Source organism: Myotis yumanensis, unplaced genomic scaffold (assembly GCF_028538775.1).
Source record: "Myotis yumanensis isolate MYYU_CA2020_CCGP unplaced genomic scaffold, mMyoYum1.0.hap1 SCAF_15, whole genome shotgun sequence".
NCBI lineage: Eukaryota > Metazoa > Chordata > Mammalia > Chiroptera > Vespertilionidae > Myotis > Myotis yumanensis.
The window spans coordinates 10,741,787-10,762,804 of record NW_027223766.1 but is presented as its reverse complement, the minus strand read 5'-3'; the positions used below and the strand labels follow the sequence as shown (position 1 = coordinate 10,762,804).

At 41.1% G+C, this 21,018-nt stretch overlaps 1 protein-coding gene across 2 annotated transcripts in view; it reads right to left on the bottom strand.

The window, feature by feature from the left end:
* The window catches only part of ANXA13 (annexin A13), a 42,444-nt gene extending 34,184 nt beyond the window's left edge, over nucleotides 1-8,260 (bottom strand). Inside the window, exons 1-2 of one of the 2 annotated variants that reach the window (XM_070392015.1) lie at nucleotides 8,151-8,260; nucleotides 6,924-7,046 (exon numbers count right to left, since the gene is read on the bottom strand). In XM_070392015.1, coding sequence (XP_070248116.1) covers nucleotides 6,924-7,046; nucleotides 8,151-8,165 — 138 coding nt within the window. In that variant the 5' untranslated portion in view covers nucleotides 8,166-8,260. The remainder of the gene's footprint in view (nucleotides 1-6,923; nucleotides 7,047-8,150) is intronic. The other variant, XM_070392016.1, reaches the window with a different exon arrangement.
* Between the last annotated feature and the right edge of the window lie 12,758 nt (nucleotides 8,261-21,018).

Genomic DNA, 21,018 nt, shown 5'->3' with positions numbered 1-21,018 from the left:
GCACCTTCTTGTGGGTTGTTGTAAGGATTTGTATCAAAAGTGCTTGGCATGCCCTGACCGGTTTGGCTCAGTGGATAGAGCATCGGTCTGCAGACTCAAGGGTCCCAGGTTCGATTCCAGTCAAGGGCATGTACCTTGGTTGCGGGCACATACCCAGTGGGGAGTGTACAGGAGGCAGCTGATCGATGTTTCTCTCTCATCGATGTTTCTAGCTCTCTATCGCTCTCCCTTCCTCTCTGTAAAAAATCAATAAAATATATATAATAAAAAAAGTGCTTGGCAGGTGGTGAGTGCTCCATGTTATTCTTATCACTTCCTCCCACCTTGACCTGATTCCCATGGAGTGTTGAATGAGCTCTTGACATGGTGCTTTATGAGGCACCTTTAAAACTGATTACATTTTTTGTCCAAAATCAGAACCCATTTTGTACTTATTGATAAGTAGTAGCTTAGAGTTTAAGAGAAATTTATGGGAGAAACACATAAAATTGAGAATGACAGCAGACTATAAAACACTATGTGCCAGGCACTGGTCCAAACAATTTACATATAATAACTCATTTATCCTAAGAGGTCGGTATTATTATCTCCTATTTTGCAGATGAGAAAACCAAGACATAAAGAGGTGAATAACTTGCCTGAAGTCATGCAGCTAGTAAGTGATGGAATTCAGACCTACACAATCTGGATCCAAAAACTCCACTATTAACTTATTCACCAATTTTTTTGTCCCTGTCAAAAAAAACTTTTTTAATTTAATGGTAGAAAAGCTCAGTTCAATTCTTAGAATGCTGGTCTTTTTACAGAAACACCAGTTGAGACCTGCTGCTTCTCTGATGACCAGGGAAGCCAAGGACCCCTTGCATAGATTGTGGGATTATAAATGTTCTTGACCATGAAACACAAGGAAGTGAAATAAAAATCAAAGGCCTCTCCTGTGGGCAAAGAGTGTGTGTGGAGAGGCCTTACTGTCTAGGTCTGCTCCCAATATTTCTTCTGAGCCAAACGGAATCACATTTTCTGCTTCTCATCTGTAAACTGGGACCAATTCCTGCCCTACCCAGCAGAATCTCAGGAAGATGAAATAAGGCAATGTGATTCATTCTGTTGTTATTCACAATAGATTAAAAAAAAGATGTGGCACATAATATATATAATCCTGGATCCAGATTGTGTTTGAATTCCATCACCTACTAGCTGTGTAAAGGTCATATTGGCATCTGAAGTTTGAGAAACAGTGAATGTACCAATCCCCATATTTTACAGATAAACTGAGACCTGCTTGTTAAGTCTTCCCAGGGTCACCTGCTTGCTTATGGAAAAACCCTAAACTCTTCTCTCTCAGGATAATTTTTTAAACCTCTAACTGATCATTTATTTGTATTTGAAACCAGTTAGTATGAATGCAGTGTTGTGCTATTAAAGTTCATGGATTCAGAGCCAGAAATTATCCTTGTGACATTTACATAGACATGTTCAGTAGACATGGATGGGCAATTTGAAACAGAACAGAGGGACCATTCACATTTTTAAACATGAATCTTAGATGATTAGTGGGATACTGTTTTATTAAGTTAATTGTTTGTTGGGTACAGTTTCTTTGGAACAGTAAATTTGATAAAGTCTTGCTTTTAGGGGGTTTTTAAATCAAAATCTACTCAAATGCTCGTCAGAGTAAAAATAAAGCCATTAAATAGAAAAAAATATATTTCAGTATACTCTGTTGGCTATATTTAGGCACAGTTTCAATCTTAGAAGAATATTTGGCATTATACCATGTAGTTATTGCTCCATTTTAATTAAGATTCTCCATGGTCACAATGATTAATGGCAAAGCCAATTCCTCCATTCTTAGATCCTCTTCCCACTTGTACCCCCCTTTAGAAATCTATTAATCAGGAGGTAGACCAGATAGCTAGGAAAGTATGTTAGGAAACCTGGGCTCTGCTCAACCTTAGCAGGGTGCTGAGAATGCACGGAGCTGTTTATTGCTATTGATCCATCTTTTCAAAGACGCAATCTCAAAATGCCATATATAAATTAAGTATTGGCCATCAGTCTAAATGAGTAGGAATATTTGCATCATTGGCAGATAAGGCTGGAAAAACAAAGCAAAACAAAACATTGGCTAGGATCACATCTCAATATGATTTACTTACATATGTTGCTAATGACTATGAAAATTGAGTGAAACGTTCTAGATTAAAAAATGATCTTTCTCCTAAGTTTGAGGTTACTTAAATGTTGTCATATTAAGAACATCTTTTGATGAAGATTAATATAGTTAGGTCGTTTCCAGAAAAATAAGCTTTCTTAGGCTATGCCCTGGGTTGTACCTGTCAGTGTGATATTTATCAGTCAATGTGATATTTACCAGTCAAAGGTGACTATGGGGTTGAGACCTGACCTTAAGAAGATCTTTAGGCGCCGTTATTCCTGAAAGTACTGACAATATACTTAGAAGAGCATACGATGAGATGGGCCTACAGTGCAGTGGGCTCTGGTATAGGGAGATTGAATGGAGGCTGCGCCCAAACAGAGAGGTGAGTTTCACTCAGTATCTTTCTAGGTGAGCCTTGCTCATCTAGGCAGGAGAAACAACAGCTCCGCAGCCTCATTCCTGGGTATTCCTGCAGAAAAGCCCTCTCACCCTGGTCCTCAGCAGTTACTAATGTGCTAACAGCCTTTGGGGGGGGGGGGGGGGGGGACCGCTGCCTCTCAGTTTCTATTGTCACCAACAGGGCTACAAGGGTCCATGTTCGAGATGAGTCGACTTTTACCTGGTGATGAAAGAGGCAGTCAGTGTGGGGGAATGCCTGGGCCAGAGGAGCGAGCAGAAATTCATGGTTGCTGGTGGAAATTCAGCCAGATAAAGATATTATGGGGTCATCTCCTACCCAATAGCCTTGCTTTCCCATCTGTGTCCAATGAAGTGATTCTTAACCAACCAGGAGCGATTTTGCCTCCCTGGGGACACTTGGCAATATGTAGAGGCATTTTCAGTTGTCACAAATAGGGGAGGTGCTACTGGCATCCAGTCAGAGAGGCCAGGAATTCTGCCAAAAATCCTACAAGGCACAGGACAGCCTCTCACAACAAAGAATCCTCTGGCTCCAAATGTCAATAGTGCCAAGATCTAAGGTGCTAAGGGTCTGCAACCTTGGCCTAGTGGTTGTAACAATTCTGTCAACACGTTAGTTTAAAAGGTGTTGAGAAGGCTGAGCTTCTCCTGGTGAATGGCACATAGGTACCGACTAAAGCAAGATCCCAGTCACAACGAGCAAACTGTGGTAGTTACCTAAAAGGGAAGATTAGAAGAGGACCATGGTGTCTTTAGCTTTTTTTAAGCAGCCCCGGTGACAAATCTGAAAGACGAATGCAGGGATGAGGTCACTAGGAGGAAGAGCTGGAGTCAAAGTCCGTCCAAAGGGAGAAGCCTGTCATCACCCCTCTGCTTCTTTGTCTGCATCACAGTTGTTGGAGGCATCACAGCCTCCACCAGCAGCCTCAGCTGACTCATTCTTAGGGGCCCTTTAGTATTATGTTGGGCCAGAGAACTCAGACTTCCTTCTAGAGGCAGAATAACATGCATTGTCTGGAAATAAGATTTTGTGTCCTGGTGAAAATACTGTCTGCTTTGAGGTTGTCCACAGATTGTTTGGGGAGTTAGAGACCCCTGAAGAGTGTTAAACCTCTAGCTATCCAATTACTGCTGTATTGCATCAACAAAAGTGAACCTGGAGGATAGTGTGGTAGTGGGGAGATGATGGCTATTTCTCAACCGTAAAGAAACCATGCCTTCAAGAGTTATGAAAAATGACGTACTTTTCTCACTAGAAAAGAATTATCCATTTCCTTCTTCTATTGCCAAAGGCTGTTTTCTTTGCCAATTTAATGAAGGTATGAACTCAGGATTCATTGCCTGCAGGAAAAAAAAGAAGCTAGTGTGCTCTGGAATCCTCAAGAGTCAATGATAAGTGGATCAGATGGAATTGAAAAGAGAAAATATTGGGGGCTGAGCTGGGCCAGTGCAGCACTGAACGGTGCTGTGTAGTAGAGCATAATCAATGATATGAACAAGTTCTGATTTGCTGAAAAGGAAACAAGGTGAAATAGCTAAATTTGCTTTGAGCAAATTTCTGTCTCAATCACAATCAAAACAATGGATCTTATTATTTCCCCTGGGAAGGGAGTTTAAATGTGCATTGGATCCAAACCTATTAATTATTTCTTTAAATTTTTAAAAACATTTTTATCTTTCTTTTTGTTCCAATCAAAGACGGTATGCTGTAGTAGATGCCATAATTTGACGTTCAAGGGCCTTTTAGTTTCCTCTTACACTCATGGTGGTGTTCTGAGGACTAACTTTCTGAAATAAAAGTTTTCCTGATAAGAGAGGTATGGCTGCCTGGTCTAGGCCGGTTTCTGCTTGGGGTTCACTACATTTCTTTGGCTTTTGGGGTCATATTTTAACACATACTCTCAGTTAAAACGACACTCCCTTTTATCCCAAATTCCCATCACATTTTTACCTACCTCCAGAGCCTCCCTCCTTTTCTTGGGAATCCAGACCTATTCCCCTTGTGTCACGTGACTCCCAGGTGTTCCTATCCACCTTCATCTGAATTTGCCTGGTGTTTACCTGCTGCAAGTCCCAAACTGCTCTCCCTTTTAGACAATATTTATGTTGGCACAAGGAAGTCATAAACGTGGCATGTTCACAAACACCATGGCAGGTTGCTGAGCAGATGTTCCCACATTCACAGGCTCATAGTTTTCATTTATGGACACTCACAATGACACCTGCCTTTGTGGGCCGGGTGCTGATCTGTCCTTGTATGGGTGCTGGTGTGCTCCAGGTCCGTGTTCCTCAAACTCTGCTGCCCATTAACATCGCCTGGGGAACAGTCGCCAATCCCAATGCCCAGGCCCCAATGAATTCAGACTCTCTGGGGGTGGGACTCAGACATCTGTGATTTCTAGAACTCCCCAGTGTGCAGTTGGAGAACTTGTTCTCCAGTTCAGTGCAATCACTTGAGGATCTTGCTAAAAATGCAGAGTTTTGACTCAGTAGGTCTGGGTGGGCCTGAGAGTCTCCATTTCTAATAAGCACCCAGGCAAAAATGTGGGTGCTGCCACTCTTCCAGAGACCGCACTTTGAGTAGCAAGACTAGACTGTAATCCTGTCTAGTGGGTCTTCAAAGTAATTTTCCAGAAATTATTAGTCCTCTTAAGTTTGTGATTTTTTCCCATATATATCAGTGGTCCCCCTATATCTCACACCCTCTCTATTACTCCACCAATACCCTGCAGCCACACTCTATGTCACTCTATCTCAGTACTCTCTTTCCCTCTAGATTCCGATTCTCTTGAAAACAATGCACATGGTATATTGGAGTGTCATTTGGCTAAAGCGAAGCATATTTTTCTGTGGATCTTATTTTTCTAGGCAAATAACAAAGTCATTGAGCACAAGGATATACAAGGATATGCCCTCTAGGCTCAGCAGACTCTTTGAAAATGGTGTGACTTAGCAAATGATAACAACCCAGTATCTTATTACTGCTCCAAATAGGCGAGTCACAAACACTAGGTCTTTAGTTTTTAAAAAAATCATTACTCATGACAAAAGAATGGGGGTAAAGCACAAAGCAAAAAAGTAATTTTCAGTTTTTAGAATTGGCTAGTATTTCATATTATAGTACCTTGGAAAATGTAATCTCCTGGCCAAGACTGTTGGCTTTAGAGCAATATTTGCCAAACAGTTATCTGTAGAATCCTGGTCTGTGGGCATATTCGTGGGGATTCAAACCTCTCCTGGTAGGCTTCTTAAATAGTATAATGAAAGCCGATAACTTAAAAACAAATATAAAGCATATTACATCATCAGGATGGCCAATCATGACCAAGACTCATTATTTCAATGCCTGCATTTGTGTGTCTACTTATGATTGTATATATGCCAAATAGCCATACTTTAATTGTGCAGGATAATGATAAAAGAACAGAAAACAGAGGGAGGTTTCAAATACGCATTTCAGCCAAGAGGAGGCCCAACTGTATTGCAGAGAGTCTTATAAACAAAAGTTTATCAGTAGTTTGGATAGAGAAACGTGGTAGGAGAACTAAGAAGTCACACAGCACATCATAGCAATCAGGGCTGTTTTCACATTGAGCAAGACCATTTAATCTCAGCAAAATAACATCATCTATTACATGACAGCAAGAACATACATTTGCACACCATCAGCTTATGTTTTACTAGTATTTAATTTTTTAAAATTTGTTTTGGTTATATAGTTGCTTCAGAACTACAAGCATTGTCCTAAATTTATATTCAAGTTACTTTCTTTTTTTAAAGGAACTTGCATGCCCCCTACTGAAGACCGAGCTCACAACCCAGGCATGTGCCCTGACCAGGAATCGAACCGTGACCTCCTGGTTCATATGTCCATGCTCAACCACCAATGCACACCAGCTGAGCTCAAGTAACTTTCTAATGCAAGTCATTAAAGTCATTACTGGAACAATGTTTTGTACTTTCAAAAAGTTTTGCATCTACTCATTTAGCAACATAGTCTTCAAACAGATTCATTCTTTGGGCACACCTTAAATTCTGTTAGTATTTTCAAAAATGTCCTAGTGGCCGTATTGTAGCCTCATGCTCTGCATCTTAAGGCACTGTTAAGGGGACACTGTTGGAAATGTAAGCTCAGTGCTTAGATTACATTTTTAAATTAGCTGAAAATATCATAGCAAGCATTTTCTGGGGGAAATGTTTCCTTGCTTGGAAGTAATGCCTGGTGATGACATTTTCAGACTGGAGGATGGCAGAGGGACCGGTAAGACAAGTGGTGGCGAGTAACACTGGGCTCATACGAAAGCCCAGTCATACCTATGGTTTGGAGGGAAAACGTGCTTACAGGCTGTTGGGGCTCTGGCTGTCCACTCCCTGACGGGCGGCTGAGCGGCTGCACGGCTGCCGAGGGTGTGGTGTCCCCTTTGGGCAACTGCTGACTGCCCTCTGAGAGGCAGTACGACTGGCTCTGAAGAATCAAAAGAGAAATACGTAAAAATGCTAGACCACTCACAAAGGCCATCTCCCTGTGGGTTGACTTTCAAGGGATGAGATGCCTTACTAAACTGCCAGGGGAGAGGAATAGGTTTCAGTTTCTCTGAAAGATATACTGACTAGAGGGCTCATAATCTTGGCTAGTATGTAATGTTATTTACAGATGATTTAAAAAATAATGCCTCTCTGAAGAAGAAACTTGTAGGTTTGCAACCATATGAGTGCACGTTTAATTTATAGCAAAGGAAAAAACCCATATAAACCAAGTTAGAGTTTCCAGAACATTTTGGAGTTTTATTCTCTTTGCTCCTCGTGCTCACACAAGAAATCATTTTGTTGCTATGGGAAGCCATAGTAGGTGCACCAAAACCTTAGAAAAGTCTTACTGTAACAGTTTCAGCTATTTATTTTTCAAGATTTTACTCTGACCTGCCTTGTGCATAGTTGGTTCCAAATGGTAGTATTTTAGTCAGTTGTTAGTTATCAGTGATTTAGACACTTTTTTTTCACATGAGCCTAGGTATTTCAGAAGAAAGGTAAAATATTGAGTCCATTTCCTAGATATTTGCAAAAATATCTGGATATTTGATGCTGTTTAGAAATAATACTGGAATATTTTCAGCTTTTAATCCAAGTTATATGGCCTTGTAGGAATATTTTTACCTTGGTCTACTGATCTTTGCAAGAACCATGCCTTCCCTGCAGAACTCTGATGATCAGTCTATGAACTTTTGTGCATCTTTGCTACTAACAGAGCTAGTCATTCATTCCACAAATACATATTAACCATTTTGCTCTCTGCAAAGCACCTCATTTTAAACACTTCCCTGAAAGAATCTTCATCATCACCTTAATCTCCCTCCTAAGAGATTTTTGACTAACGGGGGTGGGGGGGCGGAGAATACATTCTAACTGCATTTTAAAAGCATGATATGCTGTTGTGAAAATCAGTCATAAGGAGTCATCACAATCATAAAGTATAAAAGTATTAATTATGATTTCATAGTTTAAATTTCTACACATGCTATATAACCAAAAGGAAAACTGTATTCGATTCCCAAAGGCAATAAATACTTACATGATGATTGCCCATTTTCGTTTTTCTGAGGTATTTGTTCTGTATTTTATGAAGAGATCAGCTCTCCTAAAGGCCAAGTTGATAATGGTTTTCCCAGGACATACGATCTCTTGAGTTTAATAAGTAACCTTTGGCACTGAATTTGAATACACTGTTGGGGATGGGTCGGGAGTGGCCATATCTACAAATGAGCTTAACCTGTCCAAGCTGCCTTGGCAGGCCCTTTTTATAATGAAATATTTATTAGTAAATCAAGTGTAGGGTTTTTAAGTTTAATAATCTAATCACAACTAAAGGACTAAACCTGTCTTTTAGGTTATTGAAAGTGTGTGTATTTTTTTTTTTAAATTTTGGGTGTTCATTTAAAATTTTATACCTTGTAATAGTAAAAGCACTAACCAGACTGAAAAATCTTTCTATTTTACTAACATCACTTTTACTAGAACAGAAAATCTTTTTGAGGGCTACACTGAGTTATGCTAATAACATTATAATTTAGCTGGTTTTTAAATTTTAAAAAATAATATGTGCACTTAGTAAATTTTTTTGCTCATAATATGAAAATTTATCATGCAAAATAACCCTCCTGACCTCCCAGCCCCTCCCCTAGTGGTTTCTTGTGAATACCTTCCAGAAATGTGTATCTGTCTGTCTATTTATTTGTTTGTCTGTTATCTCTGGACTGCTTTTTTCTCTCTCAACAAACGAGTTTATACAATGCATTCTGTTCCATATCTTGTCTGCTTCACTATATTAAAGACATACATGTCATTGGCATATTTTCCCCCAGTGACCATATGGTAGCTTATTATGGGTATGAACCAAACCTTATTTCATCAGTCCACTATTCAAGGTCATTTCGGTTGTTTTGGTCTTCTGCATGAATCTTTGCATATGTGTCCATGTTTGTCTGTAGAATAAAATCTTATTTTATTCTACAACTGCTGTCCAAAGAGTATGTGCATTTAAAATGCCAGTAAGTGTTGCCAAATTGTCCTTCGCACAGACATAAAAATGCTCAAAGACCAGCTGACCCGATGAGGCTGACTTTCAAAAGACAGAATGTATGCCCCCCTGATAATATGCCAGTGCGAATTTCTCCACATATTGGCCAACACTAAACATTATTAAGGTTTTTCATTTCTGCCTATTTCAAAGATGAAAAATGGTTACCTCACTTTTTAATGTACATTCCTTTCCTTTGATATTCTTAAAATTCTATATCCCATTTTTTTAAAGCCATTTTGCATGAATTTTTCTGTGGTCTGCTTATGTCCTTTGTATTTATTTTGAGTTATTAGTGTTTTTATCATTTGTATGCAACAACACGAGGTTTATAATAAGATCAGGGCTTTTGTCAAGTGTAACAATTATTTTGTTGTTTATCTTTTGTCTCTGAGTATGTTTTGAATGTGTATGTGTGGGTGTGAAGAAAGTGTTAAGTGTTTATGTATTTATCTATATCAATCGTCCCTTCTTTGGCTTGCTTAGAAAAACATCTCTGCATTAAGATGATTAAAACTTCTTGTACATTTTCTTCATGTTCTTTTACTGACTTCATTTTTTAAGGCTTACATCTTCGATGCATTTGGAACTGATTTTGATATAGAGTAAGGAAGGAATAGAGTCAGCTTTCATTTGGGTTATTCAATCGATCCTAGACAGTTAATAAATAATTCATCTTTCCTCTTCTGGCCTAAGATGCCATTTTTAGTTTATGCCAAAATTCCTGTGTAATAGCGTATTAAAATTCTGACAGGTTTATTAAATTCTGAGTGTATATATTCATTCTTTTGTTTCTTAACCTTTATCTATTGAAAGCCTTTGGATGTGCTGGTTGCTGGGGCTACAACAATGAATAAGATGAATGTGAATTTTCTCTTCCTAGCACCTACAGGCAAGTAGAGGAGCTAGACAAGAAACACACCATTGCAGATTGTGGAATGGGCTATGAAAACAATAAATAGGATGCTGTGATAACGGCTAGCACGGGCATGTGGTGTTTGTGTGTGTGTGTGTGTGTGCTCGCGCGCAATTTACTTTAAATAGAACGTGTGTTCTTCCAGGAGCTAACATTTAAGCTGTGAACCAAAGCATGAAAAGGAGCCGTCATTTGAAAGAGAAAGTGGTCCAGATCAAACCAAGTGTTTTTAGTTTGTGCTAAGGCTCAGCAATAGGGAAGAGCTTTGCAAATTAGAAGACACGAAAGATGGTCACAGAGACTGGCGTCTGCTGTGTGCCAGGCAGGGCAAGAGGGTGAGTGCTGGAAAGACGCTGGTAAACAAGACAAGACTCCCCTCCAGGAAGGGGGGTGGAGACAAGAAGACAGAAGTTACAACTAACGCGTTGACCCTTCAGTATTATTTTGTCTCGAGTGTCTAATTTGCGCTCCGACCATCACTGTCTCCTTTTCCCGGCCTCAGACTTCTCAGGGCCAAGTCCTCCCTGCCCCACCTCCGTGAATCAACCTTTGCATCACTAAACCTCCTAGAACCCTTGATCAATGAGGTCTCTCTCCCTCCCTCCCTTCCTGTCCCACCTCCCGGACTGTTGAAGCTCAAAGTCCAGGAGGAACAGGGCGATCGGATGTGCAGTGTTCAATGTGGAGATAAGTTCTGTTCCAGGATGCTGAGTTACTGAGCACAGGAAATGTGCAAAGAACATCCTGGTACAGTTCATGGCCCCAGGGAGGTGAGAGACACAAAGCTTAGAGGCCCAGGAAGAAGCTGACACTGTTTTATTTTAATTTTTCTTAGTTATTCAGATTTGCCCAGAGTCAAGTTTGGAATGGACTGAAACACACTATTCCTAAGAGCACCCCCTTCTTTTCTCCTCCGCAGTCGGATGGGTATGTAGTAAGGTGGCCGGGGTAATTCCAAGCAACAGCAGGGGAAGGAGAAGGCCCCAGGAATTTCTCGGAGGATGTCAGGGCTGGAGGCCCAGAGGGAAGGTGGGGAATGCGTGGGAGAGAAGGTGAAAGACACGACAGGGGTAGAGAAGGCACAGAAGAGATTGAGAGGGGTTTTGAAGGTGTTTTTTTTTTTTTTTTGTATCATTTTAAATATTTAGCAATTCTACATTAACAGGTGCTGTGTAATATCTTTGATAGACTGGGCCCACTGATTTCCACCTCTTGGGTTTTGGTGGCTCTCACAGTGGGAATGGCAGCCCAGGTTCTCAATCCCCCCTAACCTTGTGGTCTCCACAGCAAGTCACAAATCAGTCCTGCCAGAGTCCTTCCTGTTCCGCCTGCCAAGGTGAAGTTTCTAACACTTCCTTAAAATGTTACTCATACATCTATTAGCAGTTAAATTATATTTCCCCGCCCCTTGCCCCCAGGACACATTGAGGTCATAACCCTCAGTACCCCTGAAGGTGACTCTATTTAGAAACAGGGTCTTTGCAGATATAATCAAGTTAAGAAGAGTTCCTTAGGGTGGTCCATTGTAACTGGTCTTTATTTATTTATTTTTAAAATTCCTCACCTGAGGATATTTTTTTCCCATTGCTTTTTAGAGAGAATGGAAGGGAGGAGGAAGGGGGGGGGAGAGAGAGAGAGAGAGAGAGAGAGAGAGAGAGAGGTGAGAGAGACATCGATTGGCTGCCTCCTCCACACACCCCAACCAGGGCCGGGCAATAAACCTGCAACCCAGGCACATGCTCTTGACCAGAGAGGTCAAACCCATGACCCCTCAGTGCTAGGGCTGGTGCTTTAAACACTGAGAAACACCAGCCAGCGCTCACTGGAGTCTTTATAAGAAGAGGCAATTGCCATGAAGACACGCACACACACGGGAGAAGGCCATGTCATGATAGAGGCAGAGACTGGGGTGATTTAGCTACAAGTCAAGGAAGACCAAGGACTGATGGCCACCACCAGACGCCTGGAAGAGCCAGGGGGCGGGGGGCGGGAGCGTGGCAGGATTCTCCTCTACAGGTTTCAGAGGGAGCATGGACTTGCCAGCACTTTGATCTGGACTTCTGGCCCCAGAACTGTGAGACAATACATTTCTGTTGCCTTAAGCCACCCAATTTGTGACACTTGGTTACAGCAACTGGAAGACCCCCAAAGAGAAGAGTTCAGTGGGCAGGAGGAGGAAGAGGAACTGGGTTTGGCTGAGAAGTCAGGGATAGAGCCAGAGCTGAGAGCCATCCCCAGGGGGTGTGAGAGTCTGGAGACGTGCTGAGGTAGAGCACATGGAGGAGAATCAAAGACAAGGGACGGGCTCGGAAAGCCTATTTTGGGTGGAAAGAAGAAAGAGGCCATCAAAGGGGTTGGATGGTTCATCAGAGAAAGTGATAAAAACAAGATGAAACAAATGAAGAATATGCAGCATTGGATGCAGGCTGCCTCCTCCCGGTCAGCCCTCACCTGCTTTATTATTTTGTTTCTTAAGGCGTTTCACTAAATATGCGTCCTGCTTAATTTCTAGTATTCCTGAGATTCCTTACAGCTCTAAAGTCTACCAAGCACAAGACGTTTTTTTCCCCACACTGTTCTTCTCTCACTAGAAATAGCTTTTACGATCTCCGCTGATTTGTGGGAGTAAACTACAGGGAGGAATGTCAGATGAAATTCTTAATTTTATGGCAAAAAAAAAAAAAATGAATGCATTTAGAGTTTGGCTGCATTTTTGTATTTCAGGTATTTATAGGACAGATAATAAAAACCCCAATGGATAAAATCCTTCCCACCACCAGGATATGAGAGTCCCTTTTATTCTGGACTTTTCCCCAAAATTGAGCCTCACCCCAAATCTCCTTAGGCCTAAAGGGAACATTATTTTTTGTTTCCCTGTTTACATGTTCTCACCCCAAAATAGGACTTCCCACAGCCTTGGATGGCACTTGTCACATGGAAATAACGACAACTGCCTTTCAACAGGTATTTGTTGAGTGACTGAGAGCAATGGAACGCTGTCTCCCATTGGCCAGATTTTGTTATGAAGAACTCCAAGGGATATACACATTTCCTGAGCACCGATTTAATTCATGCAAAAATTTCTTAAAATGAATGAATACTTTCGCTGGGAAAAGTGTGTGGGGTGTGTGTGTGTGTGTGTGTGTGTGTGTGTGTGTGTACATAGGTTTTCCTCACTTTAAACCAGTGGTTCTCAACTTCTGGCCCTTTAAATACAGTTCCTCATGTTGTGACCCCCAACCATAAAATTATTTTCGTTGCTACTTCATAACTGTAATTTTGCTACTGTTATGAATCGTAATGTAAATATCTGATATGCAGGATGGTCTTAGGCGACCCCTGTGAAAGGGTCGTTCGACCCCCAAAGGGGTCTCGACCCACAGGTTGAGAACCGCTGCTTTAAACCAATGCAGGTTAGGAAGACTGGGCTGTCACCTACACACCCCAAGATGACCCTATAATTCTTAAATTGTTTCTTTCAAAGGGGATTGATTCACTTGTGCATTCTAACCCACTGGTTACTTCATGAATGAAACAGTTAATTTATTGAGTGTCTGTTACGCGCAGGTGCTCTGCTAGACACCGGGGATCGGTGGTCACAGGACCAAGTCTGAGCCCGGTGGAGCTTACATTCTATTGGGGGAAACATAACGAAGTCGACAACGACACAAACAACATGCTTACAGATTTTGAAAAGGGTGAGGCTGTGCAGAGGAGAGAGGAGAAAAGGAGAGGTCCCAGGTGTGCCTTAGGTGTGCTGGCGCTCACCTGCTGGACAGCGGGAGTGGAGGAGGCAGCACAGGAGGCAGAGAAGGAGCAGTGACTCACACTGAGGACAATGGGAAGAAAGTGAAGTCTAGGAAGGCAAGACAGTGTTTCGAGAAGGTGAGTAGTTAACTATGCCGAATGCAATCTGTGAAGCGAGCAAAGGGTCTAAAAATACATTTTATTTGTAAAAATGGACTTTACAGGTTTTTAAGAATATACATGTCATGTGAATGAAGCAATCTTTTCTCAGATAGTTTTACTTTTTCATTACTAATTAATAATGAATTTTTATTTATTTTAATTTTTTAAAAAATATGTTTTTATTAATTCCATAGAGAGGAAGGGAGCGGGAGAGAGAGAGATAGACACATCAATGATGAGAGAGAATAATCGATCGGCTGCCTCCTGCACGCCCCCTAAGGAGGGTCAAGCCCGCAACCCAGGCATGTGCCTTGACCGAGAACCGAACTGGTGACCTTTTGGTTCCTGGGTCAATGCTCAACAGCTGAGCCACACCCAGATGGGCTAATTTTTTCAATTTAGCAAATTTAATTTTGTTTTTGTATAAAGAGATTTTATTATAATTGGAGTCAGCTTGATTTTGGATGAGGTAGAGCAGGTGGCCGCTCACAATGTCACTCCAAGGGCGGATGGGTCCCTCTGGCCGCCTCACTCACCAGGCGCTCTGCCCCGTTGTTATAACTCTAAAGTGTGGGGTTAGACAGTACCTTGTAAAGTCCCTCCCATCTCAAGATTCCTTGGACAATTTACCTTGCCCTTTCTTATTAAAATGTATTCACATCAATGAAAAAACCCACATTTTTTTGTTGTTGTTGTTCCAAAAATTTGCGTAAGGTTAGCATTGCCAGTGTTAATGTGCAAAAAAAGAAAAATTTTATTTCTGACTTTTCATTTCATGATTCTGGGCTAAGCCGTCGTGAGATGCAAGATCCCCATCTGCAGACTCCGATTACATTTATGACATCTGAAAGCCTGTTCCACGTTAGAAATTAAATTTTACTTGACAAGGGCACACCATGGCTAAGATGCCCGAGATAAGGAGCGTTCTTGCCTTTTGAACTCCCCGTGTTGGCTCTGTATCGCTGGCTGACTTCAAGCCCTGAACTTGCTCTAAAGAAGGTACATGTTGCAAGTTCTTTGTTCCGAGGCCCTTTGCTCTCCCAAGGACCAGCATGTGTGGGCTCCACTCAGGAGGCCGCTCGGCTTTATTTGACGATCCACACATGGCAAAAGGTAGATTGCGGAAAGCTGTTCCATGAAAGTCTTCCCTCGGCCTGCATTTCAGATCTCACAAATGTCCCCGAACTCTCTTTAAAGGCTGTAGAAACTTGTCATATAAACCCAATATAGTGATAACAGATGAATCATTGTTAGAACAAAAAGCTGACGAATCACCTGCTGACCAATATGCCATAGAAATGCCAAAAGGTAAAGTGATGAAGGTGACACATCGCTTTTTACCAGATAACTAAGGTTTCCTATCCTTTCCTGATAGTCAAGACTACTTTTAGAGATAGAATTCTTAAAGTAACCGATGTGATCAAGCATTACTCAGAATTTAATTAGTACCTTAGATGCGCTGACAATTTCTCTTCCATAATTTATTTTGTTAATACTCATTTTAATCCCAAGGAGGATTGAATGATCAGTGAGTGGATGTTGGGGTGCTGTGTACCCCAAAGATGTTTAGTAGATAACTGAGAAAACAAACACACAGACGAAAAGTAATTATGTGCTAAGTAGATGCACAAAATAAACAACGATAAAAATTGCAAATGGTTCTTTTTCCACTGTAGCAAATATAAAAATCCCATTTAGATGGGAACTCATTTTCAATATAAAAATATTCATTTGTTGTTGATTCAGTGCAGGGAAACCCTGTTGAGAACAAGTGTTTCAAACAAATTAGTATAATAAAGACCATTAAAAAGGAACATTTTTAGTTGGTTGAAAAGATATACAAAAACCTTCTTGTAGTCCAGCTGGTGTGGCTCAGTGATTGAGCATCGACTTATAAACCAGGAAGTCACGTTTCAATTCCTGGTCGGGGCACATGCCTGGGTTGCGGGCTCAATCCCCAGTGAGGGGTGTGCAGGAAGCACATGATCAATGATTCTCTCTCATCATGGATGTTTCTGTCTCTCTCTCCCTCTCCCTTCCTCTCTGAGATCAATGAAAAGATATTAAAAACAAACAACCTTGTAGAAAAATCAACTGCATTACATAGGCAATAGTAAAATTGCAGGTGCTTAATGATAGATATTATATACGCTGCAGAGCTTTTAATTTGGTGGAATTTTGTCTAGAGCCACTACCCAAGGTAAGCTTGTCCTGCGGTACCTGAGAGGCCAGAGAGGGGTTGGAATGGAGAGGAAGGCCAGAGATCAGTGTGCCTTGGGTTGGTAAGTGTGCCAGCTGGTAAAACATTATTTCTGGGTGTGTCTGTGAGAGTATTTCCAGAAGAGATTAGCATTTGATCCAGTAGGCGTGGATAAAGAGAAGGTTTGCCCTCATTCATGTGAGCATCTGAATAGAACAAAGAGATGAAGGAAGGGCCACTTCCTCTCTCTCTCCTTGAGCTGGGATGGCCATTTTCTCTCGCTCTGGGCCATTGGAGTTTTGGTTCTCAGGCTTTCTGGCTTGGACTGAATTACACCACCAGCTTTCCTGGGTCTCTGACTTGCAGGGGGCAGATTGTGGGACATTTTGGCCTCCATAACTGTGTGGCCCAATTCATATCATATAAATGTATGTCAGTATTGGTTCTATTTCTCTGGAGAACCCTGACGAACACATAAACATTTGTTAAAATTGTGATATTGAGTTGAAAGATGGGCTTGGTATTTCAAGGTTATTATTACCCACCTCTGTGCTTCGTTCCACTTGCCAAGACTAGATGTTTCATAAAATCTGCTGAACTCACCTACCCCCCTACTATGTGCTAAGCACTAAAGATAGAAGTGATAAAGTCGTTATTGGGGTCATTGATTGCATCATTATTGAGAAGACATGCATTCACCATCTCATTGTGGAAGGTGCCATAGAAGCAGGCCTCTGTGCAACTGGGCTGGGGAGTCTATGCCTCAGGTCACCAATGAGAGGCTGAAGACAGGAAAGAGCCAATAGATTTCTCACTCCTCTTACCCCACATAACTGTTTGGAGTCACAGTAGTTTTATATTGCCTCTTGAGAGGTGGCACACAGGACTAAGCAATGAACTGTGGTTTTAGCATGCAAGCTTTATCTATCTGTTTTCTAGAGAATGGGGGCTACGAGATTATTTTTTAAAAATTTATAGACTATTATCCCTGAGTGCCATGGAGTACCTAAGGTAGATGAGTGGGAGAGGAGTAAAAGGGAGAGGAAATCATGAAGGGCTTCTAGAAGAAGGTGACCCTTGGATAGGGTTTAAAGGGAAAAGTAGTTGGGCAAAGTATGGTTGATGAAGGAAGATGAAATGAGCAAAAGGACAGACATGAAACTTATTCAGGGAATAAGGCTTCTACTTGGAAGGCAAGTGGAAAATGTGGAAATCTTGAAGTCTTACTAATATTTCAGTTACTGATTTTTATTGCCACTTAATAATATTAAGTAATGTTATCTCTCTCTATATATAAAAGGCTAAGTGACCAACTGCATGTCCATCGACTGACCAGCTGGTACATATGATGTGCACTGGCCATTTAAAAAGGAACGTTGACTCACGCATGCACGATACATATAAAGCTCTTGCTGGTGCCAATCACACACCTGTGTTTCGAGCTGTCATTGTCAATCGTGAATTTGGTTGACACTTCTATTATAGAGAAAGGGCAAATAGCAATATTAAAATATTTCTTCTAATTAATTTTCTTTTAATGTGCACAAATCCATGCACCAGGCCACTAGTTTCTTAATAACATTGACATTAAGTAACAACATTACTTAATAATATTAATATTATTTCTAATGACATTTTTACTTAATATTATTGTTACTTGAATATTAGTAAGAAGGTTGCTTTACTTTTCTCTCAATCGAACCTTCCACTGTGGAGCAGGTGAAAGGTGAGAGGATTTAGGGATACCCTGTTGTTTGCATAGAGGTGGCCTGAGGACTGAATGCATGAGCTCGTCAATGTTGTCCCACACGATGGGTTTTCATTTGTTTGTTTGAATTGGTTGCCCATCAGTTTCACATAAAACTTAGAATTCCTGTTTCTCTTGAAAAATTAGAACTTATGAGCCCACATGAAACACATGGGCACACTTTAGATGAAAGTCTGACATTCCCACAGTCACCACTCCCCCCTGACCTGGATCATATTACTCATGTTCATGACTTGCCTACTTCCTCTAGCATTTGCATTTGCATTTGCAATTCCGGGAATTTACTTGCTATTGGGCAATCTTGGACCAGTGAGAAAATCTCTGCCCCCTAGTCTCCCAAGGCATCGTCTCTGTGGCCATGAGAGCTCATCTTGTTGAGACTGAGATGATTGACACAGTACCTGCTGCTTTTGGTCACTAACTCCTGAGTCAGACTCAGGCACTAGCATGTCTGATTGGTGAAGCTGAGGTCACATGTTCATGTCAACTGCAAAGGCAGCTGGGAAAGAGAAAACTTGTCACATAGAGCTTCTTTGACTGGAGATGGACTCTGCCTTTCCAGCAGGATTAGTACAATGTTTAGATGTTGAGCAGACAAATGAATGACAAAAAGTCCACTAGAAAGGGGTTGGCTATCTAATTATGGCACATCTACCAATGGGGCACCTGAGATGATTTCAAACAACCTTGCATGATTTTATATATATTTAGAAAAATACAAATAAGACATCAAATCTGTGAAGGACTCAAAAAGTTTCTAGAGTATGATAATTTTAAGAAAAATCTTGAGTAAATAGAAGTTTAGATGATAACTTGGAAATAAAGTTATTATTCACATAACTGAACTTATGGGAACTGATCTAGATAAATGCAAATCATTAAATTTCTCTTTGTGCCAAGTAATAATAATAACAATATGTTTACATTTATTGAATTTTTTGGGCCAGACAGACCCTATTCTAAGCACTTCACATTTGTTTGTTTAAACATTTCATCAACTTTGTGAGATAGTGACTATTATTTCCTCAATTCTATAGATGGGGAGCCTAAGCCACCAAGTGGTTAAACAACCAGAGGTCCCTCAGGAAATTGTCACATGAGGAATCGAATTCAGGTCACTGCTCTCCACTTGACAACTTCAGAACTAGGGTGGATGTGGATTTCTGGGCAGTGATTGTACAGAAAATCTTCAGAACTGATGTGGGATTCAGAGTCAGGAATTTGGAGATGAATGCTTTTGGAGAACTCATTTTTGTGTCAAATGGTTTGTAGTCTAGAGGAGAGATCTCAACCTCAGTACTGTTGACATTTTGGGCCAGGTAATTCTCTTTTTGATGGTGGGGGCTGTCTATGCATTTCAGGTAGCATAACTGGCCCCTATCCATGAAATGCTGGTAGTAACTTCTCCAGTTGTGACAACCCAAAATGTCTCCAGACATTGCCAAATGTTCCCTGGGGACAGAATTGCCCCCCTGTTGGGAACTCCTGGTCTAGAGAATTCCGAAGTACCTCAGAATTCTCAGCGGAGCCCAGAAGTAATTCCGGCCTGATGAAATGACGTGACTAAGCAGCTCTGGTATGTTTTCCCGGCTGTTCTTTTCACAGTATCATGTCATTATTTGCTAATAGCAGGTGTGTCTAGTTTCTCATTTCAGAAATAAATACACGGTACCAGCTTGTACCAGCTATTGGTTTTTAATGCAGTATGTGGTAAATCTTTAACTTTGTGGTTTATTATTATGAACAACCAGCTTCTCATTTTTTCTAGAATCCAATGGCTCTACACTTGGCAAGAAACTACAAGTGACCTCAATCTCTTTAAATATTTAAGCCAGTCCACATTTTTTTTTCTTGACTTGGTATTTAATCATATGAAGAATTTTTTTTGGGGGGGGGGTGTTCTATGTAAAATAAACTAGGTCCATTCTCTCTATATAAATATGTTCTTATTAGGATTTTAATTACAAATATCAATATTATGATCATGAAATATTAATATATCATAACATTTTAATGAGCTACAAAAGGACAACTCACCTCTCAGGTGGGGCCTTTTGGTTATTAAATCGGTGACATCAGACTCTAGAGCATTAGCTAATCCTTTTTATTCTGGTGTACCTTGGCCTCCGTGGCATCTCTCTACCATTCATTCTTTGCCAGTCAAAACTCCTTCCCCATCCAGTCCCTTCAGATCTATCCAAGCGTTAAAGCCCGGCAAAACCCCACCTGCTCCATGCTTGCCTCCAGAATCCTTAATCAGAAGAGCCACTTCCTTCCACTGGACCCATGCATCATCTTGCACCCATCATCGTAGTCAATGTTTCATTGAATTAAGTACCTGGATTCTCAACCCAACTAGACGGTAAATTATTGCTTTATTCATCTCTGAATCCTTGCACATAGAAACCACTTAGCACATTTTTGCTGAAAGAATGTATCCTTTTATTAAATTAATCCTTCTTTAAAATCAGAAATCACTATTTGATAGCAAGGCAAAATCAGTTGCTTACTCTGTTTCTGTTGTGGGGCTGCAGGAATCATATTGTGGTGGGATCTAGGTGTCAAGTCTTCCATCCTCTCCCCTGTTACAGAGGGAGAGATTTTCTCTGGGATTTTCTTTAATGCAAAATGTTACCTGCTTTGTGTTTCTTTCACACCTGGGGGTTAATCACAATCTTTTGTGTTCATTTCATGGATGGAGTCCACAGGCAATCTTGCACCCTATACTCTTTGTAGCCCCAATCAGGGTTATCTGCCTAAAAGAATCCTACAGGATCTTAAACCCTCCCAAGGATTCACACTTCCCTTTAGATACAGGCGCTTGGGTAAGTCACAGTTTGAGTCCTCTTGGTCATTCTTTTTTCTGAGTCGCCCATGGAACCTGCCAGGCTCCCCCTCCGGACAGGCCCTCCTACCCAAGGTTTGCTACCCGAGGATGGTACTGTGTGGATCCTGATGCTCTCTTAGAAGGAACATAGTGTGTGACTATCCCTCCACTTGAGTATTGCCCCTTATCTCCAATGTGCAGAAAATAAGTCTTAGCTCAGACTACTGCTGGCCGTTGTCTGGG